Source organism: Fusarium solani (assembly GCF_023522795.1).
Source record: "Fusarium solani strain SB1 chromosome Unknown bctg00000004, whole genome shotgun sequence".
NCBI lineage: Eukaryota > Fungi > Ascomycota > Sordariomycetes > Hypocreales > Nectriaceae > Fusarium > Fusarium solani.
The window spans coordinates 3042033-3054381 of record NW_027072152.1 but is presented as its reverse complement, the minus strand read 5'-3'; the positions used below and the strand labels follow the sequence as shown (position 1 = coordinate 3054381).

General features: G+C 54.3%; 7 protein-coding genes across 7 annotated transcripts; 2 read left to right on the top strand and 5 right to left on the bottom strand.

The window, feature by feature from the left end:
* Positions 1-211: 211 nt before the first annotated feature.
* On the bottom strand, positions 212-922 carry MRS44_008020 (uncharacterized protein; the record flags this gene model as incomplete). Its single annotated transcript, XM_065620742.1, has 3 exons — positions 212-561; positions 612-836; positions 901-922. 3 exons carry the CDS (start codon positions 920-922, stop codon positions 212-214), a joined length of 597 nt encoding a protein of 198 aa, XP_065476814.1.
* Positions 923-1679: 757 nt separating this feature from the next.
* On the top strand, positions 1680-2577 carry MRS44_008019 (uncharacterized protein; the record flags this gene model as incomplete). The annotated part of the gene is made up of 2 exons (XM_046280039.2): positions 1680-1731; positions 1790-2577. The coding sequence occupies 2 exons, from the start codon at positions 1680-1682 to the stop codon at positions 2575-2577; spliced, it is 840 nt and encodes a 279-aa protein (XP_046133961.2).
* Positions 2578-2885: 308 nt separating this feature from the next.
* MRS44_008018 (uncharacterized protein) lies at positions 2886-3341 on the top strand (the record flags this gene model as incomplete). Its single annotated transcript, XM_065620741.1, has 1 exon — positions 2886-3341. One exon carries the CDS (start codon positions 2886-2888, stop codon positions 3339-3341), a length of 456 nt encoding a protein of 151 aa, XP_065476813.1.
* Positions 3342-3599: 258 nt separating this feature from the next.
* On the bottom strand, positions 3600-4280 carry MRS44_008017 (uncharacterized protein; the record flags this gene model as incomplete). The annotated part of the gene is made up of 3 exons (XM_065620740.1): positions 3600-3910; positions 3973-4105; positions 4227-4280. The coding sequence occupies 3 exons, from the start codon at positions 4278-4280 to the stop codon at positions 3600-3602; spliced, it is 498 nt and encodes a 165-aa protein (XP_065476812.1).
* Positions 4281-5163: 883 nt separating this feature from the next.
* MRS44_008016 (uncharacterized protein) lies at positions 5164-5984 on the bottom strand (the record flags this gene model as incomplete). The annotated part of the gene is made up of 2 exons (XM_046279447.2): positions 5164-5477; positions 5540-5984. The coding sequence occupies 2 exons, from the start codon at positions 5982-5984 to the stop codon at positions 5164-5166; spliced, it is 759 nt and encodes a 252-aa protein (XP_046133963.1).
* Positions 5985-7584: 1600 nt separating this feature from the next.
* On the bottom strand, positions 7585-8783 carry MRS44_008015 (uncharacterized protein; the record flags this gene model as incomplete). The annotated part of the gene is made up of 2 exons (XM_065620739.1): positions 7585-8360; positions 8423-8783. The coding sequence occupies 2 exons, from the start codon at positions 8781-8783 to the stop codon at positions 7585-7587; spliced, it is 1137 nt and encodes a 378-aa protein (XP_065476811.1).
* A 1188-nt stretch (positions 8784-9971) lies between these two features.
* MRS44_008014 (uncharacterized protein) lies at positions 9972-11473 on the bottom strand (the record flags this gene model as incomplete). The annotated part of the gene is made up of 5 exons (XM_065620738.1): positions 9972-10156; positions 10216-10381; positions 10449-10722; positions 10835-11170; positions 11229-11473. The coding sequence occupies 5 exons, from the start codon at positions 11471-11473 to the stop codon at positions 9972-9974; spliced, it is 1206 nt and encodes a 401-aa protein (XP_065476810.1).
* Positions 11474-12349: the final 876 nt, after the last annotated feature.

The window sequence follows — 12349 nt, the reverse complement described above, 5'->3', positions numbered from 1 at the left end:
AGAGCCAGACTGGATATTTTTTTTTATCGTCTATGTCATGTAGGATAGTTACCACTTACGATGTAATGTATACAACGCCCATGAGCGTGAATGATACCATGAATATCATATCATCAAATGTTTTTCCCCGTTTGTCATTGTGCTTCACCTGGATCACACAACTTTTGTCTATCCCTCTATATGTACAATACACCCCCCTCTTTAACCTCCCTCAGTGCTTCGACTCGTCCTTTTCCACCAACGCACCAACGCCAAGTCCCCTCCCCACAGCGACCTTGATCTTCTTCTTCTTCTTGTCGGCCTCGGGGTCTCGGCCGACCTCGCCCACAGCATCACCCTCGTCGTCGTGCTCGTCCTCGGCGGCCTCGTCGACCTGGGCCTTGATGACGTCGAGGTCGAGGCGCATGCAGAAGGCGTCCTCACCGTCAGCGTAGTACTTGGACTCTGTCTTTTCGTTCTTGAAGCCCAGGGTGTCCTCGTAGAGGTGGCGGGCCGCGGCGTTGGAGACGCGGACGTGGAGGGAGACGTACTTGGCCTGGAATGTCTCGACCATAGCGAGCTCTGGGGAAGGTCAGTGGTCTGTATATGTCCGAGTCAAGGATTGTACGCACGGCTCTGTCGCATCAGCTTCTCCGCAATACCCAACCGTCGGTGTGTGCGCATGACGCTCAGGCTGGTGATGTGGCCGTGCTGGACGCCGTCGGTGGGCTCCTCCTCCATCTTTGCGAGGACATAGCCGACGATCTTGGGGTACTCGTAGGGGTTCTTCTTGGGCGCGAGACGTCGACGGCGACGTAGCTGAGCTGGGGCCACGAGAGGGCGTGGTAGAGGTAGTACTTGAGGAAGTAGTTCTCGGGGAGGTTCTCGAGGTTGGCGTGCTGGATGAGGGGAGGTCCGCACTGGTGAGGACGCGGATATCCATGGCTGCGGCTGTAGAGGAGAAGAGTCTAGGTGTGCCTGTCGGTGTGCAAGGGTTCGGTCTGCTCGATGATGAATGAGGCTCGACGGAGCTTGGCCCACCTCATGGATTCAATGATTGATTGATTGACCGGCCTCCGTGTCTCTCAATCGCGGGTCCAATTTTTGCGGTGCCCCTCCCTCTCCCTCCATCGGAGGTCGGCATCCAACCCCGCCGAAGTATAGGCGGCCCCCCGCCATAACAACAACCGACACACGCTACACCACAGCGGGGTCGCCCACTGACCATCTCCACTGAAACCTCCCAGCTTCACTGGAGCGCGTTTACACTCAGTGACCACCTGACCACCAAAGAGGAAATTACCTCTCCTGGACGCAGCAGCAGCAGCCGCACCTCTCAAGACCGACACCTAACCAGCCACGGGATGACGATTCCGGCCCCGGGAGAGGATATCTCGTGCTGGACCGTCATTGGCGCGCAAGAAGTAAAACGTTGGCAGGTGGGGGGAGTTTGTGGTTTTGCCGGTGATTTTTACGCTTCGGCTTCGCTTTTCATGGCCGCGGGGTCCCTTTTTCTCGTCAAGAGTGAGGCGGCGGGGCGTCATGAGGAGGATGGCATGGGATGGGAGGAGGTATAAAGATGGTGCATGCGCCTGGTAGTTTGTCTGTCTGTTGAATAGACGGTTTCTTGGTGTTACTTGGTTGTGCTCAATTCCTCTTGTGCTTGTCTAACCTTCAACACCATCTCACGTATCATCACAATGGCTCTCCCTCTTGTTGGCAAGCTCGCCGTCGTCACTGGCGCCTCCCGAGGTACTTACACACTCAATTGACATCTCGCCATGCCCAGCTAACCACTGAACACTCCCAGGCATCGGTCTGGCCATCTCCAAGGCTCTCGCCGCCCGCGGCGCAAACCTCGTCCTTGCCTACACATCTGCCAACTCTGCCGCTTCCACAGCCAGCCTGGCCGCCGAGCTGTCCTCCAAGCACTCCATCAAGGCCGTGCCCATCCAGGCCGACCTCGGCACCACCACCGGCCCCGCCAGTCTCATCTCGCAGGCTGCTGAAGCCTTCAGCCCTCTCCGCATCGACATCCTCGTCAACAACGCCGGTGTCGCCCTCAACGACAAGATCCCCGACATCAAGCCCCAGGACTTTACCACCAGCTTCAATGTCAACGTCCTAGGCCCCCTGCTGCTCGTCCAGGCTGCTCAGCCCTACCTCCCCAACGACCGCTCCGGCCGCATTATCAACCTCAGCAGTGTGAGCTCAAGCCTGGGTTTCGTCGGACAGAGCGTCTACGGCGGTACCAAGGCCGCTCTCGAGGCCATGACAAAAACCTGGGCCCGTGAGCTCAGCGAGAACTGCACCGTCAACGCCATCAACCCCGGGCCCGTCCGCTCCGAGATGTACTCGCGCAACTCGGACGAGTTCAAGCAGCTCATCAAGCCCTTCATTCAGAACGCTCCCCTCATGGCTGTGCGCCCTGGTGTCGACGACCCCGCTATCGTCGAGGAGGCTAAGACGACTGGTGGCCGTGCCGGTGAGGCCGAGGAGATTGCTGGAGTCGTCGCCATGCTTGCTGGTCCCGAGAGTTCGTGGATCACTGGCCAGGTCATCTGTGCCAACGGCGGCATGATCTTCGGTATGCAATAGACGGATGGATTCATGAGCATAGAGCGCAGGGCGTTGGATCACGGATGGTTTCAATAGAGGGTAGCTTTTGCATCAAAACATTCAAATTGACATACATTGAACATGACAAACCTAATTGGCAGTAAGCGAGCGTTTCTCTTCCCGTTGCATCTTGTGTGCTTCATTGTTGGTAAGTTATGAGTGACGATTGTTAGTAAATGCCCCGCCATTAGTCGGGCGGTGACGCAAATTCTGCCGTCCTCACTCAACTCACTCACTTCACTTACAAATCCGCAACCCCAAGAGTCAGCAGCTCAGCATTAATCACAATGGAGACAAGAAACGACACATCCGACCCCTTCGAGGACGTCCTCAACCTCGAGGAGCGCTTCTACTCAGAAGGCTACCAACTAGGCCTCAAGGACGGCATCAAAGCGGGCCGCATCGAAGGCCGGTCCTTTGGCATGGAGAAGGGATTCGAAAAGTTCCTCGAGAGTGGCCGCTTGGCAGGAAAGGCTGTTGTTTGGGCAAATCGCATGCCACCGAAAGATGGATCCAGCTCAGCCTGCACGTTACCACCACTGCCGAGGAATGCAAGGCTGGAGAAGAACGTCAACACCTTGTATGCTCTCGTCGAGCCAGACACACTCTCGACGGAAAACTCGGATGATGCGGTCCAAGACTTTGACGACCGTATCAAAAGGGCGCAGGGAAAGGCCAAGATTGTTGAACGAATGGCCGGTGGCGGTGGAAAGGAGTCGTCTGGGCCATCTTCAACACCCTAAATAGAGTCTACCAACAACCAGGGATCGGAGTTTGGACTGGTGGGAATCTGAGAGCCTGGATACGCTAAAAGCCGGAGTTTGGGATGATCGAGCATGAAAAAGGAAATCATCTGCATTGTCAATGGAAATTTCTATACCCTTCACTGCCTCGTAATTGTATACACAGCATCTTCCTTCGCTTCTAATTTACTTGAACGACCTGCAAGGGTATCTGCACACAGTTAGCTCATCCATCCGTCAACCTCTCGGCGTCATGACCTACCCCTCGCCGTACGAGGTGTCCGTCACCTCGTACTTGTGGACATCCCAAGCTCCAGAAGAGAGGCTCTGGCCGCTGGGCAGCGGCGGCAGACCGTTCACAAACACATCCTTGGTGGCCTCGCCGGGCGCCACCTTGCCGAGGGCCTGAGCAAGACCGGTCTGGGACTCCTCCTTGACGGCAACGAGCTGCTTCTCGCCCGCCTCGCCGATGAGCTCGACCTTGGGAGCAGCAGCGCTGCCGACGGTGAGGAGCTGGGCGAACTGGGACTGGTTGACGACGCTGAGCTGGGGGTAGTTGCGTCGCGAGTCTCGCTTCCAGTAGGGGTTGTCGGCGATGTCGCCCGCGGGCAGCGTCACGGGGTCGTCGTACTCGAGAGGAGGGTTGGCGCCGGGGGAGGGTTACGGAAGTGAGGGTTGAGAGGGACACCGTTGGATCGCTCGGGGTCGATGGCGAAGAATCGTCGGAGAACCTCCCAAACGCCCGTCGACTGGACGGTTTGCTTCTGTACCTAAGTGTTAGCACCTTTCCATGATCCGAGAGGCAATTCGATCCGGCCAAGTTCGGCCAGCTCCCGGGGAACCATTGAGAGGCATTGAGTCGCAGAAATCGGGTCTGGTGCGTACCTTGGCGATGCTGACCAGGCCACCGGCAGCTTTAGCGGCCGCTTGAGACGACATGATGGCGGAGACGCTGGTGAAGGTTGTCGTTGAGGTTCGGGTGATGGTTCAATTCCCAAGTTGAAATGGCGTCGTGATTATTGGCCCGTTGCTGGCGGGTCCGGTTCAGCCGAGACTCTACCGAGCCCGAGCAAAGTTGCCTACCCTGTATCACGATCCTGACATGAAGGGGCAATTGGGACACGTCAAAGGAGAATTAAAGTCTCTGTAAGCATGTATTTTTTATGGTTTTGTATTATTATCTATGGATTTCCCGGGTTGTGGTGAAGTAATGTTTTGAGCGCAGGTGTCGCATCTTGAAGAGAGTCAAAAAATTCAACTTGGCCACGCCTGGTCAAATCCACCTTATTTGAGTGCGGGTGTTTATGAACTACATGACCTAAGAATGAGGAAGAAAACAAATAGATCGATAGACGCATCTAAAATGCTGAAATCTAGAAATCAAAGCTGGGCTAGAATGGACAAAGATGGACACTATCCTACCTGCGCCATGTCTGAACTGGAGAGTCACCAGCTAGCTAGGCATAGAGAACATATATCCAAAGCTTCCATTAGCATACACAACATACCTGTCGAGCAAATAAGTGCATGGAATACAGAGAAGATAGCATCACAGCACAGTGTATGTGGCCATGGTCTCCGTGCCCAAATAGACAGACTCCATGGACCAAGCACAAGCACACAACCTCACGTCACGGGTATGGCCGGACCGTCATCCTCGACATGTCTAGCTCACACTCTATATACCATTGCGGTCTATTGATCCTTCATGACACTGCTAACAAAGATACCCGTACAAAACAAAAATCCAGAACAATCCCTTCCTGTTGCTCCTTGCTACCAAGTCCAGTCATCCATACGCAGTGTATCATCCATCTCAACCCTAAGCACCAAGCTCCTCAACGAGCTTCTTCACCCTGTCAACAGTACCCTGAGGGCTTCCGGGCTCGGCAACAAGGACCTTGCCCTCCTTGTCAATGACAAAGACGCCGCGCTGGGTGCCCTTGGGAACCTTCTTGAGGCCGATGGCACCGATGAGCGTCGCCTTGGGGTCGCACAGCAGAGGGTAAGGGAGCTTCTGCTTGTCCTTGAAGGTCGTGTTGGCCTTGGGAGAGTCGGTGCTGAGACCGTAGATTGCCAGGCCGCCTGCGGTGAGGGGCTCATACGAGTCGCGGAAGAAGCAGACCTGCTTTGTGCCTGCGATGGAGGATTAGTAAACTGCGCGAACAAGGTCAGATACGTGGGCGGCGTCAACTTACATCCTGGAGTAGAAGCCTTGGGGTAGGTGAAGAGGACGACACCGGCCTTGCTCTCATCGACGAGCGCCTTCAGAGTTGTCTTTTCGCCCTCGTTGGTCTCAATCTCGCCGCCGAAGCCATCAAGGTCGACGACATCGCCAACCTCGGCCTTGTCGCTCTTCTTTTTGGTCTCCTTAGGTTCCTCGACCTTCTCCTCAGTCTTCTCTTCTTCCTTTTCCTCTTCAACCTTCTCCTCTTCCTTCTTCTCTTCCTCCTCCTTGGCGGGCTCTTCCTCGACCTTGGCCTTGGCAGGTCTGCCTCTCTTGCCGGGGGCCTTTGCGGGAGCGGCCTTCACCTTGGCAGCAGCGGCCTTGCCGGTCTTAGCAGCCGGCGTCCTCTTCTTCGCGGGCGCGGGTGGCGGCGCAGGAGGCTCGCGGGCCTTGCGCTTGCGGAGCTCAACGGGCATGGCTGCAGAAGTTTGTTTTTGCGCGTATGCGATGCGGCCGCGAATGCGACAAGAGGAACTGAGCAGAGCTAGGTCCGCCTAGATAAGGTAGTGTATCTGCTGGCGAAAAATCGCCGCGTAGTTTCTGATGCGCGTAGAGATGAGAGGAAGAGATGAAGAGGGCAAAAGGGGTCAAAACAAGAAGAGGTTGGGCGCCTTGGGGGGGGGGGGGGGAAGGGTCTGGCCTGGGTCGCGCGCTGCCCGTCGCAGTCGCATTTGGGCATGCGAACAGCGCCTGCCTCCCCCATGTCTCGGCCTACAGCCAATCAGGGTTGTCCATGGCAACTCAAGCTCCCGGGAGCTTGGACCAAACACTGTTCGGCAGCGGAAAGGCGCACGGGCCAACGTCCCTTGGTCGCTTAGATAATGGGCGATTGCGCGATTGTGTGGGGAGAACCGATAGATGGGATTAATCAGCGGCTCGAGGTGTCGCGTGCATCAATTGAAGGTATGCAGGTATGCCGCATAAGTTGAACAAACCCGGTCGAAAGGCTTGGCGGGAATCACCAGTTTAGGCGAGATGTTGACTGACAACTTACAACTCCCGAGGCCTGTAACAAAGATGATAAACCCTCGAGTAAGTTCTATTGCTATTCTTCCATCTTTTGATAGTTGATGTTCTCCGTCTTAATGCTAACATATTTCCACCTTTAGAAGCTCATGGCCCCTGCGGCCGCCTTTACCATGGCCTGCGTGCTGTTCGTGTGAGTGAGAAAAGTGGCGTGTTCAGGAGTGAAGTTATTCCAACATCTCAAATCTTGCAATTCGCAATTGGCCTCGATACTGGCTATGAGAACTGGATGCTGCAGTGTCTTTGACTCAAGCTCCTTCCTCTTTATGGGTTGTAAACTTGTCCATAAAACTAACATGGATCTTCACTCAACAGATACACTCGCTCCTCTATCCACTCTGCTAGAGAACAAGCAGTACGTCTTCTCACTGACTATTGTGCACCATGTTACTGACATCCCGTCCAAAGAGACATACGAGACTCCCAGCAAATGGCGAACGTCAATCAAGAGGCGAACGCTCATCATAATGGTCAACTCGGCATGGACACAATTGCAACATAGACATTGGCGCATGGAAAGCGATTGAAGCAGTGTTTTTTTTTGTCATTCAAGATATCAAAACATCAGTACTAAAAAAAACGCTATTGGTCATGTTTAACATTTCCGCGTCTACTGTCAGGCTGCACTTGTAACCAATCAAACTCCTCTTACATGCTCGCCATGCATCCTCGACGTCAACAGGTCCGCCCGTGCAGCTCAATGAGACAATGACCTCTCGAAACAAGACGGAAAGGGTTTGTGCAACCATGTGCGCGTGCGCGTGTATCTCTGTGTGTATGCGAGCGCCAATCATCCATAGGAACCAAGCCGCCACCAAAACGTCCACTTGTGAACCAGAATATGTCTATACCGTACCGACAGCCGACCAAGGGTATCTCAGCCTTGCCCCAATCCTCTCTCATGGACCTATCTGAACGGCCCTTCTTAAATATTTCCGCCTCCTGTAAATACTTGCTGTTTCTTTCATAAGCCGGATCCTAAGACACCATCTATGGCTCTGTCCTCGAATCTAGCAGAAGATGCCGTGCCTCGGCCCTCGTCTTGAGAAGTTCACTCATGACAGTTTCATATGTCAACAAGGTGACCGTTGCTGCAGGTACGGCACGCATCATGTTGGTTCCCAATCCTGCGTAAAAGGCCCGCCAACCTTCTTCTCGCAAGATGGTCTGGAATGTGTGGATAACACCCTGATACTTGGGCGGTTGAGCCGGAGTGCGTGGCACCCTCGGGCCCGTAGTTGTCACCCCCATGCCCTGTACGAACTCCTCACCGGCGAGTGGACGGCGTTGCGTTTGTAATCGGGTTCGGATGACTTCGTGGGGATATGTCGCACTGCTGGCGACGATCTTGGATAAGATCGAGGCTGACAATATTCCGACAACGTTCGCCTTTTCGCCTTCGGCTGACTCGCCCATGCTATGTCCGGTGAATTTGGTCTTGAGGTATTCGTATGTCGGGAACTGAACAGCGACATGTGACAAGCCGAGGAGAGCCGGTGTTAGACCCGAGTAGAAGGAAATGATACCCTCCGACGTGTACATCTTGCGGGCGGCATCTATCGTTGACCGATAATGCCAGTCGTGCAGAGTCGGTCGAGATGTTGGCGTGCTGCCTGCTTTCGGATAAAGGGAAGTGTGATCATGGCTGTGACGGACACTGCTCTGAGACATGAGCCGAGTCTTGATGACCCATATGGGGTTTGTGACAATGGTGCTGCTGGCTCCAGCCGTTATCGACGACCATAGATTGACGAGATGGCTGTTGTCTGTTGGACAAAAGTCAAGTTAGCATGTGGACCAGCCTTATGCCGTATTTGTGTCGACCTACCATAGTGTTGGGATAACCACCCCTTGCTCTTGTTGTAGACGGTAAAGTACACAGCCCATGTAGGCAGATATCCCATGACAATCGGTCCAAGACCACGGTAGAGACCTCGAATTCCCTCTTCCCGCCAGATGACCTTTGCCGAACCGATCAACCCGTTGTACAGCTTCGGATGGCCGACATGTCGCCCTCTGTTAAGTGCGGCATATCCTCCCTGGGCCTGCAGCTTGGTCTTGATGACGTCGAGGGGGCAAGTGACGACGCCCGAGGTGAAGCCTCCCACTGCACCCGAGATGGCGTTGAATTGCGAATCGGAGGCGTTGAGAGCCCATCGGTGCAGCGGGGTCACCCTGGAGGAGTGCATTGGAGCGTCGGAGGCGGCCGGGAGACTGTAGGAGGATGCAGCATACTCTGATGATGGCGACCGAGAGGCTTGCGAAGTTGCCTGGTCGTGAGAAGACATCCCACTCGTCTCTGGATGTCGCCCGCCGTCTTTTGCCGCTCGATCGTCGCGCGATGATCTCACCCGGTGGACGTGACCGAGGATTGGAGGTCGGATCTCTCGGTGGTTGACAGTCGTCGCTCAGCCAATGCCGTCGATGGCCGTGATCGTCCTCACTCGACTCGAAGCGTTGTCGACCTCTTTTTCTTCCTTCACCTGGACGGCGCCCGTCGTGGGCGACGAAAGCGATGCCGTTCGGGGCCGGGAACCGAGCGCTTCCAAACCAAGATGACCCTCTCTCACCCTCGTGATTCCCCGATCCGATTCCGCCCTCGAAAAACGAACCCGTCCGGTGCGTCTGTGTGTTGTCCTCGTGCCGGTATAGGAGCCTCGCAGCGCAGCCGGTACGAAGGTACTGCGGGGGAGTGCTCCCACGCGCCGTGACCGACCGTTTCCCGCTCAGCGATTGGCGCCGGCCATTGACCTGGGGGGAGATGGCTTAAAAAAGAGAAGGTGACGGGAGACGGCGGTGGCCTGGAGACCGGGCGGGAATGGGACGGGAGGGATGCGGACGCTTGGGGGGGATGAGGGCGGAAGAGGAAGAGGAAGAAAAGAGGCCAAAAAGAAGAAGGGAGTGAAGAATAGAAAGAGGCAAGAAAGTGGAAGGACTAAGAAGAAGAAAGAGAAGGACCAAGTTTGACGGAGCGGAGGAGGACGGGGAACCTAATCGGCGGCGGAGGGCACCCGCTACACGCGCTATATCGGTCGCTGCAGCCCAGGGCCCAGCAGCGGCTTTGCATCGGCCAAGGATGGGGCGCTGGTTTCGCACTCGCAGTCCGGCAGCCGGATACATGGTAATGTTGCTAACAACAGCGAGAGCGTGACCCACTGGAGAGTGACATTGGATCCATCCATCGATTGCAGAATTTCCCCTTCCATCGCTGGGGTTGCTCGCCCGGCATGAGCCGGCCTACACTGATGTTCCACAATGGATGGGTTCCACTGTCACACAGGGAAGCGTACCTAGATTGTCAGTATAGGTAGGTTGACATCCGAGTTATCCATTATAACATTTCACGTTTGGCATCTTGCTATTACTGAGCTCGCCAACTACATATGCTCCATGATCCATTCATCCTCGGCCAGCGCCTTCGCTGAGGAACGCTTCGAAGGATCCCATTGAAGCATCTTTTGCATCATGGTGAGGAATCTCCTTTGACTTTCCCCTTCTAGGCTGGTCTCTTTTCCCTCGAGCGATATTCTCTCTGCAAAGGGAATATCTGCACGGAAATCTCCTACAAAAGAAGCATGATGAGTTGATGTAATCATCTCAAGTCAGGCACACAGAGCTCACCTTGATCCGTAAAGAATTTACGACTTGACTTGCCTGACTGAAGGAGCGCCTGCGGAGGTTGTCCAAGCAATGCGGTCATCTCGGCAAGGTGTGCTCGACTGCGATACGACTGATATTCAGGATCACGTCCTGTAAATAGGTGACCACCTTCGAAGAGATCCCATATCTAAATCAGGATAGACACGAATTAACTCTTCAAACCCTACAGCTACATATCCATCTCGAGTACTTACCATGCAGCCTGTATTCCATATGTCGACCTCATACGACCACGGTGCTTCCAGGATAACCTCTGTCGCTCTGTATATATCGGGCTGTACATCTTCTGTATGCTCTATATCTCCAGGAACGGCCGAGCCAAAATCACAAAGGACCGGCGCGCCCCATGTCTTTGGCATCCGGAGCTTGCGTGATAGATAGATGATTCTTCCGTCTACTAGCTTTCGCGGAGACGGGTCGACAAGTTCTTGCTCCTCGAAATCGCTGAAAATCGAGTCATCCTCGACGCTGAACATAATATTATCGGCTTTGATATCTACTTAGCAGTTTAGCACCCTTCGTTGTCTGTGAAGAACATAGCTAAATCTAGTCCTGCTTGGTTCAGCTCCCTAATACGCACCTGTATGGATGATCTGGCATTCCGTATGTAGAAAATCCAACGCAAGGAAAAGACGATGGAGAGTGAAGGCGAGGACTAGCGCTGGTAGTCCTCCTCACTGGGTTGCGGTGAAGGAAGGTCAACATGCTCTCATTTAGAGGAGGGTGCACCAAGCATCGGTGACATCCGTCTGGACCAGCAACATCGAAAGAGTCCAAGAGTTCCCTGACAGCATCGCGACCAGGATGTTTTGTCGAAGATTTGGAAATGCGCTTGTATATTGAGAGTTCGTGATCTAGGTGCTCACCTATAGACTCCGAGTTTACGAAGAGCTTTAGCGCCACATGCTTGCGGCTCCTATTGCCTGTTAGTGAAGCATCACTCACATATGAGACATCCATTGAGAGCATCCTACTCCAGGTCGCGCGCCAACCAAACTGTCGAGGTAGTTCCGAAGCCCAGCTTGCCCACAATCTGATAACGATCCCTGAGGGCTTCACCAATGCGAACCGGGTAGTATCGCGATGCGATGTAGTCGGGCAGGCGCTCTTCCTCTACCTGTTGATGCAATGGGATTCGCGTGAAATTGGGGTTTGTCAAGGTGAGAGGCTTCCACGGTCGCCCAGGCCAACGCAATCGCCCAAGAAAAGAAGCTCTCATCTCATTCCGGCACAATAATTTTCGAGGCCGAAAAATGGGATTTGGATGTGAAGTGGTTCAGGGAAATAGGGCAGTGGTTTGACAGGTTTGGAACTCTGGTCCGAGTGAGAAGGGGTCCATGGGAGTTGAGGTGAGCAGAACCTGGACTTTCACTGCAAAAAGCTGGCTCCCAGGGCCCTAAATCGGGGTGATAGTATAATAAAAACCCGAGTCTTTAATATTTATCTTCTTCTCTTTTCTTTCCTCACATCACTTATTCTAGTCTTCTTCAACTCCCTCTGTATTATTTGTTCTGGAGTTATTTAGTTACTGGGTAGCTTCTGTACAAAGACCCCTACTTCGTCTGAGCTTCCTTGCACCGCTGCAAGCCGGTCCCGGCGAAGGCCCGGCACTCTCCAAAATGACGCAGCCTGTGCTAATCGGCACTAGAAAAGACGGCATGCAACAGGGCAGCCAAGTTTTCTGCAATGTTCTAGGGATGGCATCTCGTGCATGTGGTATCGCTCTCCTTGCTTGTGTGATTGATTGAGAGCGAAAACATGGCGCATGCCGCCCAGTCTGCGGTTGGCTGTAAGGTCCGGTATCTCTCTCCCGCCCACCCCCGTGACAAGGTCCGATACCGATCTTCGACCCTTGCTCCGCGTGGGATGGGTGTGCTCCGGTCCAGTGGGTGGAAGCTTTCGTCCGGAGTTTGTGTCTGATATACTTGGCTCTCTGTGAAACCTCGATAAAACGCCCTTTGTATATCAAAATCAGGTCATCGTCACCTCACCCTTTGTTTGATTTGCCCTTCCTCCCCTGCTTATGATCAACCTCCAACTCCGTCATCGTTGACCCTGGCCGTTCCCTTCCCGAGTGCCCGGCTTGACACGGGAC